The 25,693-nt window shown below is 39.6% G+C and overlaps 1 protein-coding gene across 1 annotated transcript; it reads left to right on the plus strand.

Annotated features, from left to right (window-relative positions):
- The first annotated feature begins 230 nt into the window (after window positions 1–230).
- On the plus strand, window positions 231–1,689 carry LOC124169495 (putative nuclease HARBI1). Its single transcript, XM_046548131.1, has 3 exons — window positions 231–329; window positions 1,166–1,342; window positions 1,471–1,689. Exons 1-3 carry the CDS (start codon window positions 231–233, stop codon window positions 1,687–1,689), a joined length of 495 nt encoding a protein of 164 aa, XP_046404087.1.
- Window positions 1,690–25,693: the final 24,004 nt, after the last annotated feature.

Genomic DNA, 25,693 nt, shown 5'->3' on the forward strand with positions numbered 1-25,693 from the left:
TTCCGCCATTGTGAGAAGATGGATGCTTTCCCGAATGTGGAAGATAACAACGATTTGGAAGAGTTTTTGGAGCATATTGAGGACGATGCTTTCGTATATGCACCCAGAATCCGTCTAGTGGATAGAGACAATCACACAATAGAGAAAGAGATAGAGATTGGTACACAGACGAGGAATTCTTCGTCCGGTACCGGTTCCAAAAAGTAACCGCAACCGACGTGTTACTTCCGATGCTACGGCCGGATAAGGCCGACTTGAGAGGCGTTCCTGTCCCGAGGTTTCTACAATTGCTGGCTGTGCTAAGGTTTTATGCCACGGGCAGTTTTCAGGTGAGTGATTTAAATACTTTTCCTTATATATTTGTAGTGGTGTGCTTATCATTGATATTAGTTGTTACGTACAACATCATTGCTTTTATTCTTCTCGCACTGTATAACTAATAATCGTGAAACACCGGACGGATAGTATATTAGTTGACGAAAGCATTTATATATGAACTTATTATAAGCTAAAGGTGTTACATATGTGCATCGCTATACGAATTTCAGATAAATATTTATATGGTACATAATTTATATATTTCGAAACGCCATTTATAATTATTTATGTGTATTTTTCATTGTTGTAGATAGTCGCCGGTGATTTTCACGAACTGGTTCAGTCGACAATGCCGAGGATAATTAAGGTATGCGACTTTGTTTATTATGGCACAATCATGGGCGTACCCAGCGAGGGGCAGCTGCCCCTCCCCCCTAAAAGCAAAAATCGCAAAAGCCTTTAAGCAAAACCAGTACCGAATTGAAACGAAAGCATTGAATAAATTTTATTTAAACCCATGAAAAATGATATGCACAAGATATGCAACTAATATATAAATACTTTTTCAAGGAAATAATCTCATAAACTAATGTTGCAACATAGTTCCCTCCCCCTAGACCTTGGCTTGCCCCCCCCCCCCCCCCCCCCGGTATGATCCTGGGTACGCCCTTGCGCACAATTCTGAATCATCTCTATGTATTTATCTTTTACCTTGATCAAAGAGAACAAAAGAGTTGGAAACCTACTTACATTTAAGTTGTGTTACTACATCGTAAATGTAATGATTAATGCTTCTTTAAAAACATACAACACATTGGTTTGATGATTTGATCCAATTAAATTGCAGGTTATTAGCATAGAATTTGCCGGAAAGCTGCCAGAGGTAGTGAAGATTCCTCAGTCAAACGAGGAATTAGCCACTGCCAGAAACATTTTTTATAGAGTGTCACACTTTCCTGGGGTTGTAGGGTGTGTAGATTGTACGCACATTCCTATCACCAGTCCTGGAGGTGAACTGGCCGAGGTATATCGTAATAGAAAGGGATACTTTTCGCTGAATACAGGTAAATGTTAATTTTGATAACGATATGATTATTTACCTCATTAATAGAACACTTACAAGTGATATTTGCTTTACTCTGCATGTAATAGGTGGTTGTTGGTCCCAGGTTGGAGATTCTGGATATTGTTTGTCGATGGCCTGGGTCTACGCACGATGCTAGGATATTCCACAATAGCCGACTGCGTCTCCATTTTGACAGAGACGAAGTCAGTGGCTTATTGCTGGGAGATAGTGGGTATCCACCGCTGAGATACCTCTATACACCAGTGCGCAACCCAGCCACACCAGCTGAGCGGAGGTTGGTTTGAGAAAAAAATATCTTGTACAATTTTTATTCAAAAGGGTGATGTGCAGTGACAAAATGATTTCATGGAAATGATAGGGGACTTATGCATATCATTTTTTTCAGGTACAATGCATCACACATTGCTACCAGATCTGCAGTGGAGAGGGCATTTGGGATCTGGAAGAGGCGATTTCCCTGCCTCTCAATGAAACTGAGGACAGCCACTCAGACATCAGCAAAAATAATACTGGCTTGCGCTGTGCTCCACAACGTGGCCATCAGCCAAAGGGAGCCAGTTCCAGAGAACATACACTTGGAAGATCCCCATGCTGATGTTCCAATACCTGCCGTGCAAAACAGAAATCTCCGTGCAACAGCTGAGAGAAAGGCTTTCATCAACCGCCATTTTGCACGCCATCAATAGGTCGAACACCACTCTATGCAACATTACACTCAATACTTCAATTACAATTCAATTACACTCTACATATCACAAATTATACACTGTTAAATTTTAAATAATAATAATATGCAATGAAGTGTCATTGCTTTATAAATGTAGAGTGATGACATGTCAATGCATATTATTATTAATTCCTCGTTAAAACTTTCGCGGGTGCTCGTCATGTTGAATTAAAACTTTTGGGCTATGTCGCCGCGTCAGATTTTGGGTGGCCCCAACGTTTCCCGACCGATGCTGGTCGCTTTCTCAAGGGAATCTAAAGAGGTGGGATTTAAAATTGGTATATATAGGTATACGTGTCAGGTGGTGGGGGGAGGGGAGTGAGAGGTTGGAGGAGTAGGTTGTTGATTATTTTTGCCGATTACGGGTTGCCAAGTACGGCTGATTTTAAGGCCAGTGTCTCTGTTGAAGTAGTTTTTCTCCTCTTTAGATATTTCTATTGCTTCTCTTACGAGTCTCTGTTTAAAGCCTTTCACTCTCGCAACAATTTTTGCTTCCTTAAGGTCGATTGTGTGGCCCAGCGCTGCGTGTTCGGCTACCGCGGACTTCGTTGACTGCCCCAGTCGAATTGCTCTCTCGTGCTCCTCTAGACGTGTTTTAACCGATCTGCCTGTTTCGCCGATGTAGTTCTTCCCACAGGTCTGGCAAGGAATTCGGTATGCCCCTTCGACTTGTAGTGGAGTTCTATCCTTGACGGTTTTCAGTAGATGTTTTATCTGTACGTGAGGCGAGAATATTGTCCTTACCTGGAATTTGCGTAGGATATTTCCTATTCCTATTTCCGATTCCGATTTCCTATTCCGATTCCGATGGGTTCCCCTCTCTCCCCAGCAATTGCAAATATATTCATGGAGCACATAGAAGATACAGACATTCAGAACGCCCCCTACAAGCCGAAGATTTGGGTCAGATATATCGACGACACTTTTATCATTTGGACGCACGGCAAAGAAAAGCTTCAGGAATTTTTTACTTCTTTGAACGGGATTAACAGCAACATAAAGTTTACAATGGAGGTGGAGGAAGGCGGAAAACTTCCATTCTTAGATGTCCTCGTGGAAAAGAAGAAGGACGGAACATTGGGGCATGCAGTGTATCGAAAACCTACAGCAACAAATCGGTACCTGCACGCCTTATCTCACCATCATCCAGCGCAAATAAATGGAGTGGTCAACACGTTAATTCACCGCTCCTACAAAATAAGCGACCAGAACAACTTTGCCGTAGAGAGGAAGAAGCTAGAGGCCATTCTACGGGCAAATGGATTCGACGACAGAGTTATCTCTCGAACATTTAATAAAGTTATCAGAAAGAACAACGAGATCAAAATCAACACCGCAGAAGCAGCGAACTCCTCTGTAAATGACCTCAGCGACCAGAAGAAAGCCTTCCTGCCATACATTAAGGGGACGACTGACAGAATAGGAAATATCCTACTCAAATTCCAGATAAGGACAATATTCTCGCCTCACGTACAGATAAAACATCTACTGAAAACCGTCAAGGATAGAACTCCACTACAAGTCGAAGGGGCATACCGAATTCCTTGCTAGACCTGTGGGAAGAACTACATCGGCGAAACAGGCAGATCGGTTAAAACACGTCTAGAGGAGCACGAGAGAGCAATTCGACTGGGGCAGTCAACGAAGTCCGCGGTAGCCGAACACGCAGCGCTGGGCCACACAATCGACCTTAAGGAAGCAAAAATTGTTGCGAGAGTGAAAGGCTTTAAACAGAGACTCGTAAGAGAAGCAATAGAAATATCTAAAGAGGAGAAAAACAACTTCAACAGAGACACTGGCCTTAAAATCAGCCGTACTTGGCAACCCGTAATCGGCAAAAATAATCAACAACCTACTCCTCCAACCTCTCACTCCCCTCCCCCCACCACCTGACACGTATACCTATATATACCAATTTTAAATCCCACCTCTTTAGATTCCCTTGAGAAAGCGACCAGCATCGGTCGGGAAACGTTGGGGCCACCCAAAATCTGACGCGGCGACATAGCCCAAAAGTTTTAATTCAACATATTATTATTATTTAGAAGCATCTGTTTGGGCACATCAACACACAAAACACAGACATACACACCCTCTCTTGAAGTACTGGAGAGCTAGGGAAATGCCTTTTGGTCCCTGGTTCAAGGAAAGGAAAATCCTGATAGTCACCTCCCCGTGGTAGAGAGGGGGCAACGTTTGTAAAAACGGCTAACGACACAGGGACCGATTATCTCCCGGTATAAGGAGAAGCCTTGAAGAGAGCCATCCTCTTCCAGAGGGTGAATGTGCTGACAGAAGTTAGGATTGTATTCAGCCCTTTGTAATGGAAAACAAGTTTAAAATGCACATGAGCACACAAGGTCAACTGCATAGGATATAGAAGTCAAGGGAAAAGAACTACACTACCCATTCCAGAAGTATCACTCATTGTATTGGAGTATTCTTATAAGAATGATATGATTTTAGCAGAAATTTCCATAATAGCATGCCCTTATGCAGCAATACTGGGTGAGCTTCATCCCAGGATAAATAAATGCTGTAAGGTGAAAGAGGGAGGCGGGGAAACTTCTGGTAACATGATTGAAAATAGGAGCATCGGATGTCTGGGCTCAGAATAGGAAATTAAATTGTCAGGAGGGTAATAAAGCAATGCAATGTATGCAAGACCATTAAGAGGCCACAAAAGCATAGCATAGAGTGCACAATGTCACGCCATGATCATTTTGTTACATGCATATATAAAACACATTCAAAGCAGGTTTTAAATGATAACAAATAATGGTTGGCTGCTGATAGTGGTAAATGATATTTTTTTAGGGGTTAAACAATATTAGCATGTCCATATGGTAGTGCATGTAAACTTTTGAGATGTCATTCTCAAAGGTTAAAATACCAGTTTGCAAGCTTATTTATAGTTATTTGGAAATGTCAAAGGGGTTAAAGGCCTTCAAGTGACTTGTCTTTACCCCCCTTGACCTTTCCAAAACAGTATAAGATCACCAAACATGTATTTTAACATTTGAGAATGACGTATCGTACGGAGTCAAAACCTAGGTCAAACTATTAAAAGTTTTGTGGAACATACTAAGGTGTATCAATGATTATTTTCAGCTGTCACACAGCTCCACCAAATATCACCACCCACCCTTTCATTGGATATTGTTTTTTATTTAAATACTTCCAAGTTAATTGTTTGTTTAAACATATGTTGTGACTAATTACAGCTTTTCTTCTTTTAACTAGGTAATGCTGCCTTTGACATTATCGGACATGCTGCCCCCCCTGGACCTTGGCACATAATAATCATCACTGGATAATAACTGATTAGATTATGTAATTATTTTAACAAATGCTAATGCTCTTAAATCATATGCTTTCCCACACCCTATAACTGTGTATCACATCATATTACATTACTTTCTTTTCCAGATAATATGTTATTTTAACTTGTCATACCTGCAAGGTACCTATACGATTACCGAGGTTTCTCCCAAAACTTATGTATTTTATCTCTGCTGTTGCAATTATTAAAAAAATATCAAGCAACCGATGCCTTTTCTTTCTAAAATATTATTGACTAAAATCTTGTATGATTACTATCCTCTCAACTTTAAAGTATCACCAAAAATAATTTTATTACTATATAATAAACACCAAAATGCCTCACATCAAATAGAAAAATTATTCTTAACTATTTGTACACTTTGCAGTGCAGATAATGATGCAAATAATGATTTAGATGAATAACGATTCAAAATATCCAGTTTAGTTTTGAATGAAAATATATATTTTTCAAAGGTCACTACTTGACAATGTTTATGGTGGTTTATACCAACCAATGACAAATAAATTGATTGATTGACCCAGAGGAAAGTTCTGCAAATTCCATACCCCTAAAATAAATACCTTTCTTAAATAAATGCAGTTAAAAGAAACAGCACCAATTGACCAGAATGCATATTAAGGGATAAGCAGGCATTGTAAAGAAAACAATTTCATGCCATATCAGATAAATATATTTCAGGCCATGCAGGCAGAAGATGGTTATTCTGTGCAATTTGGTAGTACAAGGACATAATTGAGTGTATGCAGTCCGTCATAAGCAATGCAAGATGTTGGCAGAAATAATCATGGACATGCAGCAATTGAGGAAGGCGTGGGAGCGAGGAAAAGTGTGCTTGGAGCGAAAGCAAGCGACAAGCACCACCCAGAGCTATAGGCACATGGAGTGAATCACAGCAGTGGAGGTAAACCAACAGCACCAAGGGCACTCAAGAGAGATGGATGCAAGGTTGTAGCACTCGAGGAATTGCAAGTAGAATACAAGCAGCACCTTTCACTTACTATATTGTTGCTAGAAAGAAAAGAAAATTCGCAATTGATCATCTAAAATTCCAAGGCACTCTTCCACTATGCCCCTGCAAATACAAATTGTCATCATTAAATGTAACTAAAAATGCAGCTCCAGTTATATATATTATTAATCAAGTATTGTCATGAATTTGTGAGAGTGGACATGTATGCCATTTTATGAATTATAAGTTATTCAGGAATCAGTCATATCCATATAAAAGGCAGGAGATATAAAAAACATAACATAATTTAAATGATGCAATAAAGATATAAAAACAAATACGCATAAATTAACATAGGAGATCCTGAAGTGACTAAGTTATATAAGGATCTACCCACAGAGATACCATACCCGCTTATATTCTACTTCCAGTGCATGCAATGTTCTTTGATGCTCCAATTCCTCGAGTGCTGCCTGAATCCTTATCTGCCGCAGAAGAGCTTCGTCCTCTGCAGCAGCCTGCCTCATCTTAGCTTCATCAGCTGAGGCAGCCTGGATTCTGGCTAACCTTGCATCCAACTCCCCTTCGATGAGCTTCAGCTCTTGTGAGAGCCCTTGGTGCTGTGGTGTTTCTGGTTCCCCCCCACACAGTCTGTTGGCTGCTGTGGAGAAGGACCAGGTCCCATACGGGACTGTAGGGTATCCACAGCCTGCCTTGGCTCTGAAGCAGAGCGAGAGACAACAGCTGAGAACCCCACAGCTTCCACTATGGGTGTCTCCTCCAACTGGTGGGGTTCACTCCATGACCCAGCGGCATCTTCATTTTGAAACATAAAATGGATAAACGATTTTAATTTTTCCTGGTGAATACTTCTGATGAATATTTCTCGGGTTTGGAACCAGGTTAAAGCTTGAAATTGTACTTCCATTCATTAAACAGGCTTGAGGATGGGAGACAAGTCTTCTTCCAAAACGTCGGCTTGTATTAAAGCTTTAACCTGGTTGCAAACCCGAGAAATAATTGTCATAAAATGGATACTTTCAGATATGACTACATGGAATTATTATTTATGAAAGTTATGTTACTAGTTTCATAGTATCATGGAAAATCTTTGAAAATCAATTACTGATTATTTTAAAGGCCATTGAACAGCACAGCACCCAAGATCTCCGGCAAAAATATTCATTGACCTAGACAGTGGCAGCCTGTGACTTAGCTAGCGATTCTTGATTTTAAAACAAATCACTGGTCATGTCGCCGGGAAGTTAATTTCCAGTAAATTTACAAAAAATAGGAAAGGTAAGATATGGCGAGATAAACTATTCTTAAATTGACTGATTTGTTCCATTTTTGACTTAAAATATCTCATGTTTTAGCTTTAAATATCAATTAAATATTTATCACTGTCAAGCCCACTGGTTATGTCAATGGGCAAATCACGGTCTCATTTCACTGGGAAACTCACTGACATGAGTAGTATCTGAATTCACTGTATAGATCACTGAAAAGTCACTGTATATTTTTGCCAGGGATAAGATAAATAGTGCATTGGTATTTAGGTATCCTTGAACATTACTTTCACTCATTACTGCAATCTGATTATGTCTTCATAAAATTTGAGGTGTACAGTTGACAGGATTTTGTTCGAGAAAAATATTAAATAAGCAATCAACATTATTAATGAATACATTTCAATGACCCGTTGAACTTACCTTCTCCTCCGAGGTCTCCATCAATGATAACAAAGTCTTCAGGGCCGCTGGGTGCTTCCATCAATCGATCACTATCCCCAACTGACAACAGATAGTGATCGATCGATGGAATTGCCACTTCCAACTCTGGAATGGTGCTGTCTTTCGACGTGGATGGGCAAGGTCCTCCGCCTGTACCCATCCGACGTCGTGCTTCCTCTGCTAAGACACTTTTCCTCCTCATTTTTATATTGTCCCACGCCTTCCTCAATTGTCTACAGTTTCGCTAATAAAATGGAAAACAAAGAAACATTTCGTGATAGATATAACGGCCAAGTATTAACAATTTATGAGTTACACGAATAAAATATAACCGAAATACATCATAAGATAGGCACAGTTGAACTTATTTACAGATATATTCCAGAACCGATCTCGAAAGCGTAATATAGCAAAAACTATTCGATTATTAGATCATCCTATATGATGTCGACTTACCTGGCTTACACATCCATGATTATTAAACTCTTCAGTTATTTTCTGCCAACATCTTGCCTTGCTTAAAACGGACTCCGCATCCGAGCGCTTACACTCAATTACGTCCTTGTACTTGACCACCAAATTGCACAAAATATCCTGCTCCTGCCTGGCCATTCGCTCCGACTTCGCCATATTTCTGTTTCTATCGTTGATATTGGCGGGTATATCCCCGGCCGCATTCGGTATATCGCTACTGCGCATGTCTGCGCAAATACGATTCGAAAAAATTACCATGTAACAATGCTGGAAGACTGTCAACTCTGAAACCAGAAACATCGTCGACAACAATGCGTCATTTCCGCTGGCTCAAACCCCTCCTCCCATGAGCCGAGCTGGAGGAGGCTTTTATGATATGATGCTGTCGAGGGATCTCCTCGTCGACCTAGGCCGGCTTCAAACGAGGCCATCCTCAGCTCAAACTTCGAGGGGACTTTTATGATACGGGCCTAACTGTCTTGCCAAGTGAGAAAATTCCGGCATTTGGTTTTAAATAGATTTTCTTATAGCTTGTAATTTTGATAAACAATATCGCTGGCAGTTAAAAGTCGAGCATGAAAGGCAATATTGGAGACAACCACATGGTGGTTGCACTTAAAATTACAATCCAATGCAAAATTCCTCTCCAGCAAAACTAAAAAGTCTTCAATAACATTAAAGTATAAAAGCAGCATTTTTATAAAACAAACGTTTTACTAAAAAGAAGAAAATATGGGACCTAAAGTTATTGAAAATTTCAAGAGTGATTGATAAGAAAGTTTTATTAAGTTTTAGGAGAGCATTAAAGATATCAGAAACGAAAAATGTGGTGCGCATTAAAAATTATATTCGCTTTCGCTGAGAGACAAGTCTGATATATTGTTGACCAACAAGTATTACATTTTTAATCTTACATGCACACCAGGTTTTCAGATTTTGATGTCTGAAATGCTCTTCTAAAACTAACTTAACTTTTTCGTCAATCAAATTTGAAATTGCGATAGTTTAATGTGCCGTAGGCCGTTATTTTCCTGTTTTCAATAAAATGTGTTTTTTTTTATAAAAAATGTTAATTTTATACTACAATATTATTTCTTTTACGAGAGGAGGTTCGTGGCTTTCACATATTTTTTCGCGAGTGGTTTTCAGCGTAGCAGAGTAGGATGCATCGCAATTTCAGCAGTTGTTTGAATGATTGTTTGTTTCGTCTTTCCCATCCCATGTCGATTTACGGCTCTCTCGTTGTCGTCCGCTCGTGGGATTGTGTGCGTTACCATGGAGACGGCGGCGACAATGAGAGACTCTTTCGGAATGAAAATTCGAGAGGTACTCGAGAGTGAAGATAGCGTCCCTGAGCAGTGTCCCCCGATCCAACTTATGGATACCTTAAAAGGGTTTCCATAATAGTCTCTGGATGCTCCAATACGTCTGTCCCATCTGAGACTGCGTCATGCGGGCTGCACTATTTGCTGCATTCCAAGACCTTATTGCATTCATTCTATCAAAAAAATCAATCGTAGACCGAGAAAAAAGAACTCCTTTCGAATGTGGATTTGACCCATTTAACATTGTCTTTCTTTCAATGCGTCCTATCTAAAATATACCCTCCGAAAAACATTCTTCACTTATTGTGGTTGTGTACAGTTATAGTTGTATTTAAGTTAGTAAGGACGTCAATGGTGTGAAATTAAAGAAAGTGAAACTAAAAACATAGGAATACACACAAATATCACTCAATCACCCAGCATATTTTCATGGGGAACAAATTCCTGCATTGGTCTCAATCATGTAATCACTCGATTTACGAAGCTTTCGCGTACGCCAGTGACACTAATAAAGTAGGGAAAGTGGAGGTATTTAAATTTAATCCAAAGATATTGTGTGATAGAATCTTATAAATTTACCGCGGATTTTGCCAAAAAGTGACGAATGATAGATGAAGGTGGTGAATGTTTCACTCAATAATGTCGCAGTGCATAAGTTTACGACTCGGATATAAACTCAGCAATCTTTCACAAAAAAATTTAAATAAATGTTTATCCAACAGAAACACTTCCTTTTGTTGTTTGATTGTTCTTTTGTTTTCTTGAGATAAGTAAAATCAAGTGAATGGACTTTTGATAATGACATGGAAAGGTTGAAACCAGTCGAGTGTATATATTTTTGCAATGCAATAAAGTTTAATTTTTATCTATCACGTCAAGATTCTACCAAGAAGGCTCGCCAACCATTGATTTAATACCAATAGGATAGTTGATTTTTTGATCTAACATATTGTTTATGCCTGTTCCAAGTTCTTTATCACAGTTAAGTATAAATAATCTGCCCATTGGTTATATTTTCTTTTTGTATTAGGAACCTAAATTTATTTGTATTATGACTGAAATTACTTCTTTTTTTATAATATTGAATTCGCTTAATTGTAATGCTGGTAAATTACAACTCCTTTTTATTATCTAAATAAATAAAAGATCGTAACACTTTTCCACAAGAATTTTTAATGCGCACAACGCGTTTCGGCTCACTGAGCCGTCATCTGGTACAAGTCTGGTCTGGTACCAGATGATGACTCAGTGAGCCGAAACGCAATGTACGCATTAAAAATTCTTGTGGAAAAGTGCTACAATATTTTATTTATTTAAAATTGTCTTACTACCACCAATTGAAGCCTGAATCTGTTGAAGTAATTCCTTTTTTGCTTGTAAAGATTGGTATTATTACTTATCTATCTATTACAACTGGGAAATGGTGTCTTCGGCATTCCGTGCTCTTTAAGAATGAGCGTTGGTTTTCTTTTATCGCTTTTCGCGTCGGGAGCGTTTCATCTGAGCGTTTATTAGCGTGGCATGTAGAAGGGGAGTGGGACCAACGCTATTAACCTGAAATCTCTCTTGCGATTATCGCCGCGAATCATCGACCGATACAATATCTCGCCCCGCTTATCTGCAATCGATTGGAAACGGATCAGTTGGATCTGGTGATGACGGATGATCATGCCATGAAAAAGCTGCCGATTTCAATTTTACATCTGAAAGCAATGGACACCGTACCAAAACGGAAGATAAATATAAAACACCAACACACAATACGCAATGGACTCCCACTGATTAAATTTTAACCTATAACTATTTTCACAACTCTTAAAATAAAGAAGTTCTTAAATTTAAGCCAAATTCCCGAAAGTTTCGTTTTTTTGGGCCTGGAGCCAAAACCGTTGATCCAATCGGTCTGAAAATAGGGTAGTCCCTTCATCAAAGAAAACGAAAGGCATTGATTGCGATTCGTTACCCACCACTAGTGTATTCATAATATACAAATTGTATGGTTTTAGAAAGACCGGTTTCGACGAATGGCAATGGTCAATTTTTATCCTCATTTGAAAAAGGCCAGATTGGCGCCCATACGGTGCCACCTCAAGTGACGTCACAGGGACCTAGTTTCTATACGAGTAGATAGGAATTTTACATTGTCTGAGATTAGCAATGCATGCATGAGGCACAGAACTCAAGGAAACATGTCTTAATAATCACTTATTAAAACTGGCTAAGGTCGGAAAGTTTCCCTCGTTTGATAAGGTATTAATAACCCTTATTTAAGCCAGGCGCTACCAGCTAGCAGGGTACTCTACTACCTGCTAGCAAGCCTCGCCCCAAGGTCACCTCACTTGAAGCAGCGGGAACCAGAATGACGTCACACGGAGTTTTCCCGGCATTCATACTTAGCCGTAGCGTTTGCGCGCGCTTGGAAGTTTTGACTTTTCATTTAATCGAGAAAAATAGATATCGTAATTTAAAAATCTAAAAGCGTGAAATACGTACTCCAGGAGTAATAATCTTTCGACTTAGGCATTAAAAAAATAATAGGAAACCACCCTATTTGGGAATACGTTTACGTCGTAGTACCGAGTACACCTCACTCTGATTGGTATCCTAGATTGACGTTGTGCCAGAGTCGCCATTGGGGTCACATCCTGTGTGTGAGGGGATTAAACTTATGCGCAAAGGGTGACCAGGCACTCACTGATCAGCTTTCAATCTTAAACTTTTTCATATCTCTTAAAATAAACAAGTTATCGAACAATGAAGTTATGAGCATACGTGATACTTCTGGATGAAATGGTAATCCGTAAACATAGTCACAACCGTTTGGTTACACTCCATAGTAATGGACTAAAAACAACATTAATGGACAATAATTCTCCCGGGTCCACCTACACGGCACCCGTACCCTCTCTTTTGAGCGCATCGGTGTCGGGTGCGGAAGGGGGTTGGAGGATGGAGGGAGGGCCTGCTATTTCGAAAGAGGGTGGTATGCATGGTGCTGCCTCCTAGGTATTTGTCGCCCCCTCGAAAGGTGTGACCCCTTCAGCGGTGCGCTCGCCCCGCCATCTCGCGCCCACACACCGCTCCCCACTCCCCTTCGCCAGATGGTCACACAATTCCTCACGATATTTCAGGGTGTTCTATCCTAACTCAAAAATCCAAATTTTACGGTCGCCGGATTTTAGTTGCGAAGTCGGCCGCTACGGCCAGTGGAATGGGAAGCCTCCTTGGGTGGAGGGGAGTAGTCGCTGATCGAAGGAAAAAAAAAAGGAAAACAGGAGGTGTCGAGCTTAGCTCAGACCGAAAAAAACACCCGACGCTGTATCAACTTTCACTGTGGAGGGACGATGTTGAGAATGGTCAGGATTCGGAGGTTGACTTTTGCTCTCTGGTGGAATTGGTCCCATCTCAGCCACTCGGTTGATGTTCCTTGGATGAATCCAAATACGCACGCTCTCGACGAGGCTGGGAAGTACGGCCGGCTTCTATGAAGAAAGGCGATTACTTGCACTGTTCTCTCCTTATTCTACTCTCCTCGAAGGATAGAGCTGGTCAACGTTCACATCGCAAAATTGTTAAGTGCTATTCAAAGGATTGTAAAAGTCAATTACGCCAACCGAAATGCGCGTTCTTCGTGACTTTTTTTACTGTACAACTTTACATTTTTACGTTATTCCTCAGTATGAATGAAATAGTAATCACCCACGTCCATTTGAAAACGTTTATTCAATACAGTTACTTTCCGAAACATGTTTATTCAGTAATCATAGCGCCACAGGGAGAACATTAATGAGAAATATGACAAATACTGACTGAACGAAAATTGATTTTCAATCATCTTTAATATTTATTGATTTATATGGTAAGAAAAATAGACTGAAAAAATCCAAAAATAGACTATTCAAACCGCTTCTGTATGGATGGAACATTCCATTGAAAATAATAGTTATCGATAAAAATGTAAGTATTTTAATATTTAAATTTAATAATTTTAATGAAAAAGTTCGTATTAAGCATATAAAATAATTTTAAACATTATTAATGATACAGTCAATTAACAATTGAACTCTATGCCTATTTCTTTCTGAGAGAACACACTTAAGAAATCGCCTAGCACACAATTTATAATTTGAGAAAATGCAATCAAAACATACCACATAAAACTTTTCACTAACCATAAAAAAATATTATTAAAATATAAAACATAAGATAATATAAAGAATAAATTTTGCAGCCCACTACCAGTTTTCATTGGATTTACAGCCGTCACTGTCCTCATCAGAAGATGGTTCCTCCAGTAGAAATAAGTTTCTTATATCCTTTGACACATGTCTTTCAACATTTCCACGTATATACTTTCTATTGATATAAGAAGATCCGAAGTTGGGAGGAGCCTTCGGAAAAGACTTCCCGTTTTAGCAAAGCGCAAAATGTTTCGCGTGTGGTCTAGTCAATGCGAATGCGCACTTGAGCAAGTGGCCCCAGGAGGAGATCTATGCATGTGAGCTGGGAACGGTTTATTCTTCTCTGGCCAACATAGAAATTTTATTTCAAACCTGTCGCTATTTCTCTTGCATTCTTCCAATTTCTGAAAATGCCTACTGAAAAGGATTTGTTCATGACGTTCTTCGAAATGTTCTTTGTCTTTTAGTCTTTACCCAAGTTTAACTTGTGATGAAGGTATTGAAGGGCAAATTTACGTTTCGAAGACATCAAATTTCCACATCCAACAACAACAACGTCATGTATTTCTTTGCGGTTTACTTTCCTGCGCTCCATTTTTTCCCATCCGAAGTATCAACAGTCTAAATAACCGGAAAAGAAAATCGAAACTAGAATACAATTCCCCGGATAATATACTTATAGTCACTAAGATATTTTACCTAAAATGCGTACCTTTTATTGTTCTGACAAATCCTCCACTACCAGCAGTGGTAGTTTGGCCTCAACGCTGAAATTGCACGGTCTAGGGAAAATAACTGTTTATTCGCTTCCGTAGCGCAAGCGCTAATATGCTTTCGCACTCACGAAGATAAACTCGAAAATTTTCGCGGTAAAATCGTGAAAGGGAATATTTTTTAACCAATTGGAAAGAAGTATTCGTGGAAAACCCCGCGGGAGCTACTTCTTAGATATCGCTTGCGCGGATGTCGAAGAGAAGCGGTCCTCAAAAGTAGAGTAATCACTTCAGGCAATACAGCAATAAGCGGCATTTCCACAGACGGACAGCTATGTATCGATTACCAACTTCTTAAATGCTAAATAAGAATCATAACACGGTGGTTGGGTTTTCGGGTACAATAGGGATTAACGCGGTCGGCACGTTAGTGGCACTGCCGCGGCGGCACTCCGCCACTCGCGTGTCCTTTCCAGTGTTTGAGCGGATGGGAGTTATAAAAGGCCACTAATGGAATGGAATTTTAAATGTATGAAAGTGTAGAAAACTGTAATTTCGTCTCACTTCAAGAGCATTATCCTCTAATAATCCAAGATCTGAACAAATGTTTGCGTCTAACCAACGCGTCGTGAGGTTGGACATACACGCACATAACTTGATAGGAGAGGCGGGGTGGCAAATTGGGGCAGGATTTTTCCCTTGAGAATTAAAGTCGGCACTTTGTTTTAAAATTTGGTACAAAGTGAATAACATAATGTTTTCATATACACTATTTTAAAACAGGACATTTTAATTGTTCAATTAAAACTAATAAAATACATCATCATAATAAAAATACTCAGTACACCGGATTTTGAAAATGTTCATTTTTAATATAGAATGGTTTACATTAAGGCATTTTTAAACATAACGCAACAAAAGCAAAAAACCTCAGTACATAAAAAATGGGAAACTTTTTCTGATATACTTTTATATTAAATAGGCAGACTTCTCCTGCTTTAAAAAATTACTTAGAAATAAAATTACTTCAGTATTATGCGGTCAGTAATTATTCTATACTTTGAAAACATAGTCGTTTATTGAAAATTTTTAACTGAAAAAATCACTTTTGGCCAGCTTTTTTATATTTCAGCCCACTGTTCGTCCTCAAATCGTCAATTAACACCAAAGAAGCCATTCAAACTCATGGTTGGGATTCAAAAACACCCGCTATGCTCTCCCGATTTGGTTTCTACGGATTTTCACCTCTTTCAAATAGTATGCAGGTAATTTATTTCAATACTGACCCTTGGTTAAATGTATTTTTGAGTCTACACTGCGTGATTTTTACCAATGAGGTATTGAAAACCTTGTTAAGCATTGGAAACAGTTGAGTACAAAAAGGAGAATTCATTATTGATTTATTGATGATAATTTAATTTGAAAGTATTATAAGTAGGTACGGCAAGAACTTACTTTTCAACTTAACATTTCGTGCCAAATGGTCCACCTTTTTGTTATTTTATATATTATTGTACTTATGTTAGAAGCATCTTTCTGCATTGATGTATCAACATCCTCTGACTTGCAATTACATACTAATTTTTATCTATAAGAAAAGTGCATTAGGCATTCGATAATAAAAGGTGTGACAGTAATTTTTACACATGCTCAGTATATTTTTCCTGTATATGAGGAGCAACTACTTCTGTTAAATGAAGATAAACAGTTGATTGATAAATAAGCTTATTTCGAAAGTATATTTCATTGAATTTAGCCACGCTGCCAAGTTGAACAATATTTGAATTTGAAATATTTTGTAAATTGTTAAATAAAGGATGTTCAAATCAGTGATATTCGCGGATGACCAGGCGTTGATTAGCCAGTCAGCGAGGGGGCTTCAGGCTCTAGTGGATGCGTTATACGAGTGTTACGAGGAGTATGGGATGAGGATTAATCACAAGAAAACTAAGGTTATGCGGTTTTGTAAATCATCACGAGCAAGGAATGTGAGACTCAAGATAAAGGTAGCTGGGGAAAAACTTGAGCAGGTTGAGCAATTCAACTATTTAGGCAGTACGTTAGAGGAAAACGGATACAGTAGTAAGGACATCAGGAAGAGAATAGCATTAGCGAAGGAGGCGTTCATGAACAGGAAGGAGCTTCTGAGAGGATCGTTGTGTAAGAGTTTAAAGAAAAGGTGAGTGAAGAGTTTGATTTTGAGTGTAGCTCTCTACGGTGCGGAAACGTGGACACTGAGGAAGGAAGACGAGAGAAGATTGGAGGCATTCGAGATGTGTGTATGGAGAAGAATGGAGAGGGTGAAATGGACGGAGAGGAAAAGGAACGACGAAGTGCTGGATATGGTTGGCGAGGAGAGAAAGCTTTTAGATGAGATACGCAGGAGACAGAAGGTTTGGATGGAGTTAGTGCTTAGCGGTGAAGGGATGTTGAAAATGGTGTTGGAGGGTAGAATGTTGGGGAAACGAGGGAGGGGAAGGAAAAGAATAGGATTTTTAGATAGATTGAAAGAGAGTAGACCTTACAGTGAATTGAAGAAGGCAATGCTGGAAGGAAAGGGGGCTCCCAGAATACTTCTTGAATACTCCATGGAAACCTACCTTAATCGGTAAAATACTATGATCAATCAGTTAAATAAAGACGTGTTACGACTAACTCGTGGAATTGTGCCTTGCTAGAATTCTGTCCATGATTAGGTACCTTAAAATAGGAACTAGTAATGCGAGACGTGATAAAATGAGAAGGTTCATGCAAACTTCGCTGCTCCGAGAAGTGAAAAATACATTTTGAATTCGGTCAATATTTTCTCCCAATTCTATGTGTCACTCCATTCCTGCATCCCTTTCGGGTGAGATACGAATCAACTACCCGATTCGTTGAGACGCACCCTCTCTCCATCTGCCGCGGCATGCCGGTGGCAATCTGAAATAGTGCTCATGGTGCCTCGTTTTCCCACTTTTTTTTAGGAGCGAATCGTAATACCCTGCAAAAGTTGCGTACCCGGTTGGGTATTACAGATATGATTTTTTACAAAACCGGTTAATATCTTCTGTTCGCCATTTTGTCTTGAAATTTCGAAATTTTTAACGAAAAACGTTTAAAATGTTAATAACTTAAATTTGGTTTCAGCAAGCACTCATTTTTTCCAATGGTGTATAACATTGGTATTTCCTTGACATTTTAGGCTAAATACGTCAGCACTATTCCTTTTAATGTTCGAGAAAATGACCTTTTATCGTGTCCCCGAAAGCCGTTTTACGAGTAAGCAACCCGCAACACACATTCTCATTCTACGCCTTGCATGCAATAAATGACGCGAAATAAAGATGTGTTTCAGTCAAAAACGTGTAAATTATGTTTTAAGTTATCGAGGGTAGTCACTAGGATGAGTGCATGCTCTTTTATGCCATCGCCGACTATATTGACCATATTTCCGTGTAAGAAGGTATCACTGATGATATAAATTATCATTTGGGATTTACTATGACGGTTTTATGTCCCTCAAGGGTCAAATTCACTTCCCTGCGGTCAGAAAATTTTTTAGTATGATCTGGCAAACGTAGAGCTCCTCGATCACCTATCCAGAGAAGCTAGCCATGCGACCCAGAGCCCATCACGTGGAGGTGGCTGCACCTTGGGCTCCTCCACCTCCTCTACCCAACCAATCAACCAACGTTATGCAGACCAGTTTATTTGTTCTGAATCGTCACCGTCCGGAAATATTGTGAAAAATTGAGATTTCGATTGAAATTTTGGCAGAAATTACCGTGAAATCAAAGTGGATCTGATAACGCCATCCTTGGCGTTATTGTCGCATGCATGGGAAGCCGCTACAGAGACTAGCTTCACTGTCCGTTCCACTGCCACTGTGTGGTGGAGTTATACGGCGAATGAATTTTCTGGCGGATTATTTTCAGGAAGGGACAGTTTTTCAACGATTTCTTCATTTTATATATTCCTTACAACTGGTATCGCAATAATAGAAACATTGGAGCTTTCCCAATGAGTCATTTCTCAATAATCCATGGCTTCAAAATCCAAATGGAGAACAATTTTGCATCTGATGCCATGATTTAATTAACTGCTTCGTAATCTATAGCTATAAGAATTTTAATTTGTGCCTCCTGTCCGACAGTCAGTCGAAGGTCACTTATCACTGCGAGAAGAATATTTTCTGGGAGTGCGGGAAACACTTTTGTTTGGATGGATGAATAAACTACTGCTTGGTGCTTCCTTGACGAGTATCTTTCTCTATGAATGCTCTCACAGACGTGACGATAATCATCGGCGAACAAAGATTGAGTCCTGATCCTTCTTTGCATCTCTATGTAGACATTTAATATAAATGTTACCATTTCGAAGTATTTATTTGTAGGTTTCTTTGTCTGAATGTATAACCTAAGAACTGTGTTAGCTGTAGTCAACCAACGGGCTTTATTTAGTTTCCCAGGAATCATAGTGACTAGCCCTTCTGGACATATTTCAGACGCAGTGGCTTGAGGTATCTTGACTAAGTACTTCAGTTCCGTATTAAGGTTTCAAATTTCTTCTGGGCTGACGTTTGGCAGGTCACAACTTATGAGATGAAATGACACAACTGGGAGATTTTCACATTCAGGCAGTATTGAAACTGTATTAATACGGGCTGGAAAAAGCGAGGGTCAATGTGGAAGGAGGGAGGTTGAAACGACAACTGAATGAAATGCAGATGGCAAATATTGTCTATTTGCCATCTGTATTTCATTGAGTATGATGAATGAGATGAATGAAATTGAGAATGATGATGATAGGAATAGATGAACTATTGCATAGGTTTTCCCGACATTTCTTCCAATTTTCGCATGAAACCACCCTTCCAACCCGAACTGCTGTTCGTCCCGTCATAGTCAAGAACTATATTGCTGAACGCTATGTCGCTATGTGGAAGGTTACACGGGATTTCCACCGGGTCAGGTTATCCAACTCCATCTCGGCCGACGTTTCGATGGGCGAGTTGTCCATCGTCTTCAGGGCATATGTCGCTACATTGCTCTTGAACTATAATTCCTGCTTTAAAAGCTGCGTTATATTCTGCATCCCCCCCACTTACGCTATATCTCTGAGAAATTATTGCAGTCTTAGTCTACCGGGTATTATGATTCGCTCCTAAAAAAGTGGCAAAACGAGGCACCCTAGTAGTGCTATGTAATGAGGAATGTGCCAAATGATGACCTCGCTCTCCAACCTGCCGCATTAGAGCAAGCGATCCCCTAAACGTGACTTCCATTTAATTCTTTCCCTCTCCCTCATTGTGACTTTTTCACAGGTTCTTCAGCATTCAGCGTGGGTTGCATCGAAACAATCTTAGGATGATAAATATAATATTGGAGGAAGACAAATGCGCTCATTTTATTATCCACAACTATCTCCCCTTCCTCTCGCATTTTATCTTTTCTATTTTATTCCTGAAAATGTAAAGACGCCAATTCTCTTTCGATCCCTCACTCTCGTCGACGGAATATTATTCAGCTCTCTTTGCCGTGTATTTATTTATTCATAGTTGCAAATTTTTCGTCAAATATTTTATCCGATGATTTTGTGTGCTTAGTTTTCGTTATCTCAATCTGAAGAGGAGGTCTTTAGGTTTTTATTCTTTTGGAATATTGAAATAACTTGTTTGCAGGATGATACTCTTATTTCTTCGAAATATCTAACTGAATTTCCTCTTACACTGGATTTTAATTACCTATGTCTCAACCCCCGTCAATACGTATCCTGAGAACGTAGCCTTACTGCCCTCCTGTGACTTTTTTTATAGATTAAGTCGTTTCCCAATACCTTGGGAGACTGGAGGCTGGCTTAATATTTGCGGGTGTGAATTCCTTCCAAGATAACACGAAGATCTGATGCTTTCCCGGAGTTTGGTAGTAGCTTAGAGTAAGTATATTCTAGAGGGCTCACGGCATAGGAGGAAATCGTATCGAAAGTTTTAATTCTCAAAAAGCAGGAAGATGGCACGAGAGTAGCTAGCCAGAGGCGAGAGGGATCACTTCAAGGTCACCTCGCCTATCCCCTTTCCTTCCCGCTCACCCTCTTCCAAACTCTGTCAGTCCCCCAAGCATCGAAGGAAGGGAAGACGATGGTTACATCGGCCTGAGAGAGCATAGGAGAAAGAGAGGCGGCGAAAAAAGGCCCGGATCGCGAAAAAGTTTGACAAAAATCAGATTTTCGTTGGATGTCTTTGCAAATTGCTCTCCACACGTTTTTTGGCTTGCTACTTTCATTTCTGCAGTTATTTTTGCGAAAAAATATTATTTTAGGCGATACGTGGAACTTTAACTTATTATATGGCTAATTGTAACGCTGACTGCATAGACGAACGCAAATCATGATAAAACATGAAAATAAATGATAATTAGTTATGAAGTATGAGTTAATGATCTTTGAAATTAGTCAATAAACAAAAAAGGCTAAAAAGAGGTTCATCGACTTACGTTAAAGAGGTGCGATTTCCAGATTTCGTGAGGTTCTTCTGTATGGACCAAAAGTAATTTTTAAATAAATGTCAAAATAGTATTTAAGTGACTCTTTTATTCTCATATAAGCATGGTTAATGATTTATAACTTTACGGATTATGTATTGTAATTATTCATCATCAGATTCTTCCCAATCCCACCCATCCCTCTCTTCGCATTCGCTCGCAGAATTTTGAGACTCTAGCAAGACCAAGAGATCACGAACCTCCTGCGAAAGATCTTTAAGGCCCCCACAGTTGTTCAGTCAGTTCCTAATGTGCTAATATAAGGGTTCGATGTCAGGATCAGTCACCGGAAAATATCCTCTTTCGTATGAATTCGAGATATTTTTCTCGCGTAATGCTCGCGGTATTTTCTAATATCTTTATTGCGAGATTCCTGGGCCTCCTCCGATAGTTCTTCAATAGGAAGAAGAGCCGACTCGATTACATCTGCACCATGTATGCACCTTGTGCTCCGTGGGTGGCATGTAAAACCATCCATAATGTCTCAAAAAATTTTACGCTGTATCTAAGCAGAACTTCTTAAATTTTACCGGATCAATCAATAATCCGCAAGACAGAGATCTCAAAATTGTTGAGAATTGAAAGATTAATTCTTCTTCTACTCCTGCAAATTACTTGACTTCAAGCAGCTTCGTTTTCCTAATTTTGGAGCGCGTAGTAACGCCAGTGAATTGTTTACTTGGCCTACCCCTTTGTATATCGGATGTACCTGTTAAAAAATGAGACTACTAGAACAATATCCCAGGGGACCCCATGTCACCATTAAAATACTAGGAAAATACGAACCCGAGGTGCTTGGAAGGTTGCGAAATACATAAGGGAAATCAACAATTTTGTTCAACCAGTTGCCATTCCTCTAAAAAAAAGAGATTGATCGTGAACTAGCTCGCCATCTTCTCTCGTCGGAATAAATAAATTTCATGTTCAAAAAATTAATAAGCTCAAGTTTTGCCTTTAATCTCCGTGTAATCTGAAACAACCCCCTAGATATGCATTCAAATTCCTTTTTCGAGCAACTATGGTTTTCTCTTTTTTCTCCAGCATTTTTCCGTGCAGTTCTCGCCGCGTAAATGTCCATGAAATTTTTGACAGTCAACAATAATTACACAGGTTTGAAAAAAGCTACACAACAGTCCTCTTTCTACAAAGTTTAAATATAAAATAGAAGGGAAAATTGCCGGCCTCGGTGGCGGCAGGGTAACGTTCTCGCCTGCCAAGCAAGAGGTCGCGGGTTCGAGTCCCGCCTGGGTAGATTTCCCCGATCCAGGGCATGGTCGTTTGTGTACGTTTAATTGTTACATTTGTTGAACACCCCGGTGTAAAATGGCCAATACGAGCTGTATCCGGTGGTTTGAGAATAAAAAAAAAAATATGAAAAATAGTGCGTGCCTCGTCTAAGACCAATTTAAAAAAACGGAAACTAGAAACGGAAATAAATGAAACATAGTATACCTGCTCAATAATCCTTATTTATGTGGTTGTCAGGAACTAATAAATTACTGAATCACATTTTTTTAGTTATCACAACACTACAACTTCTTTGTGAGATCACTGTTAAACACAAAAACTGTGGCCAAAATAGGACTTCTCAATTAGTAATGGGTATGCGTTCACATCGACAGAAAAGGAGAAACCAAAAGGGTACCAAAATGTTTTGACCACTATTTGGACGGAGTTAAAAAGAAGACCCATGGAAATGTGGCCATTCCCCCAGATAACTTGTAGGGGTAGGGTTGGACCCCGTAAAGAGAATGTGAAATGTTTAGATTTTGTGCGAAAATGCATGCTAGCGGCGGACCTGCAATACAACCCGTCCAAAAGGAGGCGGGTGGAGGGTAAAGACCTCATCTATTAACACGTGCAGCTTCAATTGCAGGTCAGACCGCCCCTAGGAAAGCAATAAACTCAAGTTGGGTGGTGCACCAAGTTAAGATAACAAAAGGTCCCGATTAAGGACCACTTCCCACGTCCCTAAGGTCCGGCATATGTTCGGGAAACGGGTCTCTTGCCACTTCGGATTGAAAGAAAGGGAAGCCGGTAGTGGATTTTCCCATTAGCAGAGCATGCAGCCTATCGTATTTACTTCAATAGATTACCAAAACGCGATTGAAGTCGTTCTGAGAAGCGATCGAATACAATACAATAGGGTGGTTTCCTATTATTTTTTTATTGCCTAAATCGAAAGATTATTACACCTGGAGTACGTATTTCACGCATTTAGATTTTTAAATGACGATATCTATTTTTCGCGATTAAATGAAAAGTGAAAATTTTCAAGCGCGCGAAAACGCGACGCGTAACTATGAATGCCGGGAAATCTCTCCGTACGACGTATTTCTGGTTCCCGCTACCGCCCTGTGAGGTGACCTTGAGGCGAGGCATAGCGCTGATACGACGCAGGCTGCTAGCGGGTAGCTGAGTACGCTGCTGGCTGGTAGCGCTTGTCTTAAATAAGGATTATTAATACCTTATCAAATGAAGAAAACTTTCCGACCTTAGCCAGTTTTAATAAGTGATTATTAAGACATGTTTCCCTGAGCTCTACGCCTCATGCATGCATTGGTAACCTCAGACGATGTATAACTCCTATCTTCTCCTATAGAAACTAGGTCCCTGTGACGTCACGTGGAGTGGCATCGCATGGGCGCCAATCTGGCCCTTTTCAAATGAGGATAAAAATGGACCATTGCCATTCGTCTAAACCGCTATTACTAAAACGAAATAATTTTTATATTTTGAATACACTATTGGTGGGTAACGAATCGCAATCATTTTCTTTGATGAAGGAAACTACCCTATTAACGCTAAAGACCTGAAAAGAAGGAAACCGGTTGGGTTTTTAATGCATACTGTGTGGAATACAACAAAGTTAATTTTTGTGTCCATAATATATATTTTATTAATTAAAATGATCATTTGCAAACTTTGTTGTATTCCACACAGTATGCATTAAAAACCCAACAGGTTTCCTTCTTTTCAGGTCATTAGCGTTATCATAAACCTCTAGATAAATACCTGAAAATATCGATACCGGTTGAGTTTTTTCATTAGTACTGTATTGAATACTAAATGGTTTAGTTTTGAATTTATAATGTCACCATACCGCGAAGTGAATTCACAAAACATTATTCCGAATGTATATATACGTTCGTGATCGTCTATTTCATCGCCTGGTGTGGTCCTAAAAGTAAAAATGAGCAAAAATTGGTCTTTAGCAACTGCTAGATTAGGAGAGGATAAATGTGATTTAAATGCACGTTTACAGCACTATTCATAACATCTTCTCAACCACAATATCCATCTAATTATTAATAATATTTTCACCGCGGGAATAAACCTCCTCACGTTTGTATCCTGCCGTTTTATGCTGCCCTTAGCCTTGCTAATAAGGGACATATAAATATCCTCACTTATCGTCAATTATTATCGATAAAATACGGGAACATCGGCGACCAACTCCTTCTCCATCATGTTTAGCATGCTTATTCCAACGCTTTCATACCCCCTTTCCAGCCAAGGCCAAGTTCAGCATTCCTTCTGTTTTCTTTTTTTCACCTCTTTAGTGTTCAAGAGGCCTGTTCAGACAATTTCGCCTGCTAAAAAAGACAGAATCCTTCACTTCCATAAGCTTCCAAATTTGTTTACATAAATATCGTCTTTTTCCTTTTCCTTTTCGTCCAAATGATATGCATCGTGAGACACTCCCGTCCAGTTGCATCAAAATATTTGCAATTTGCATAAAAATTTTTGGACAAATATTTTGATGCAAATTTGACCGTGGGACACCGGTTTAACCTATGTGGCCTCTGTGTCAGTGCTTGGCGATGCTTTTTTGTCAAGGGCCCAGTGAATGGATTATTTCATCCTATTGGATGAAAATTTAGAACTCGGGTAACATACTGGAAACACTGCACTTTTTGTCGTAACAACACATCACAAATCTGGCTGCCCTGCGCTATACTCGATTGATTTCAGCTGTTATTCCTACTTCATAAGGGTTCCATACGCTAGCGCAGAAAATTTGTGGTCTACAATAAAGAGGGATGTGAGGAGAAGGATCGGTAGAGCATGCGTGGAGTCCTTTGAGACACATTTAGTGGAATATGTGTGGAGAAGTAGGCACCATGCAAAGGGGGAATTGTGCGCTAATTTTTTTTAGAGCGTTGACATACTTTCATCCAAATAAATAGAACACATAATAAGCTGACGAGGCTTTTAGCCGCTCATGTGTTTGACAATGCTTCCATCTTCTGTGATCGTAGCTAATTGACAATGGCCTTTTCAGGGCTACCTCAGGTATTGGTTTGATTGGCTTTTAT

Source organism: Ischnura elegans, chromosome 12 (assembly GCF_921293095.1).
Source record: "Ischnura elegans chromosome 12, ioIscEleg1.1, whole genome shotgun sequence".
Lineage (NCBI taxonomy): Eukaryota > Metazoa > Arthropoda > Insecta > Odonata > Coenagrionidae > Ischnura > Ischnura elegans.

What these genes read in the sequence shown, in the direction of transcription:
- LOC124169495 (XM_046548131.1), top strand. Translation starts at nt 231, where the DNA reads ATGCTACGGCCGGATAAGGCCGACTTGAGAGGCGTTCCTGTCCCGAGG. An exon ending in ATGCCACGGGCAGTTTTCAG is followed by an intron (nt 330 to 1,165) that starts GTGAGTGATTTA and finishes ATTAAATTGCAG; the next exon opens with GTTATTAGCATAGAATTTGC. An exon ending in CTGGAGGTGAACTGGCCGAG is followed by an intron (nt 1,343 to 1,470) that starts GTATATCGTAAT and finishes TGCATGTAATAG; the next exon opens with GTGGTTGTTGGTCCCAGGTT.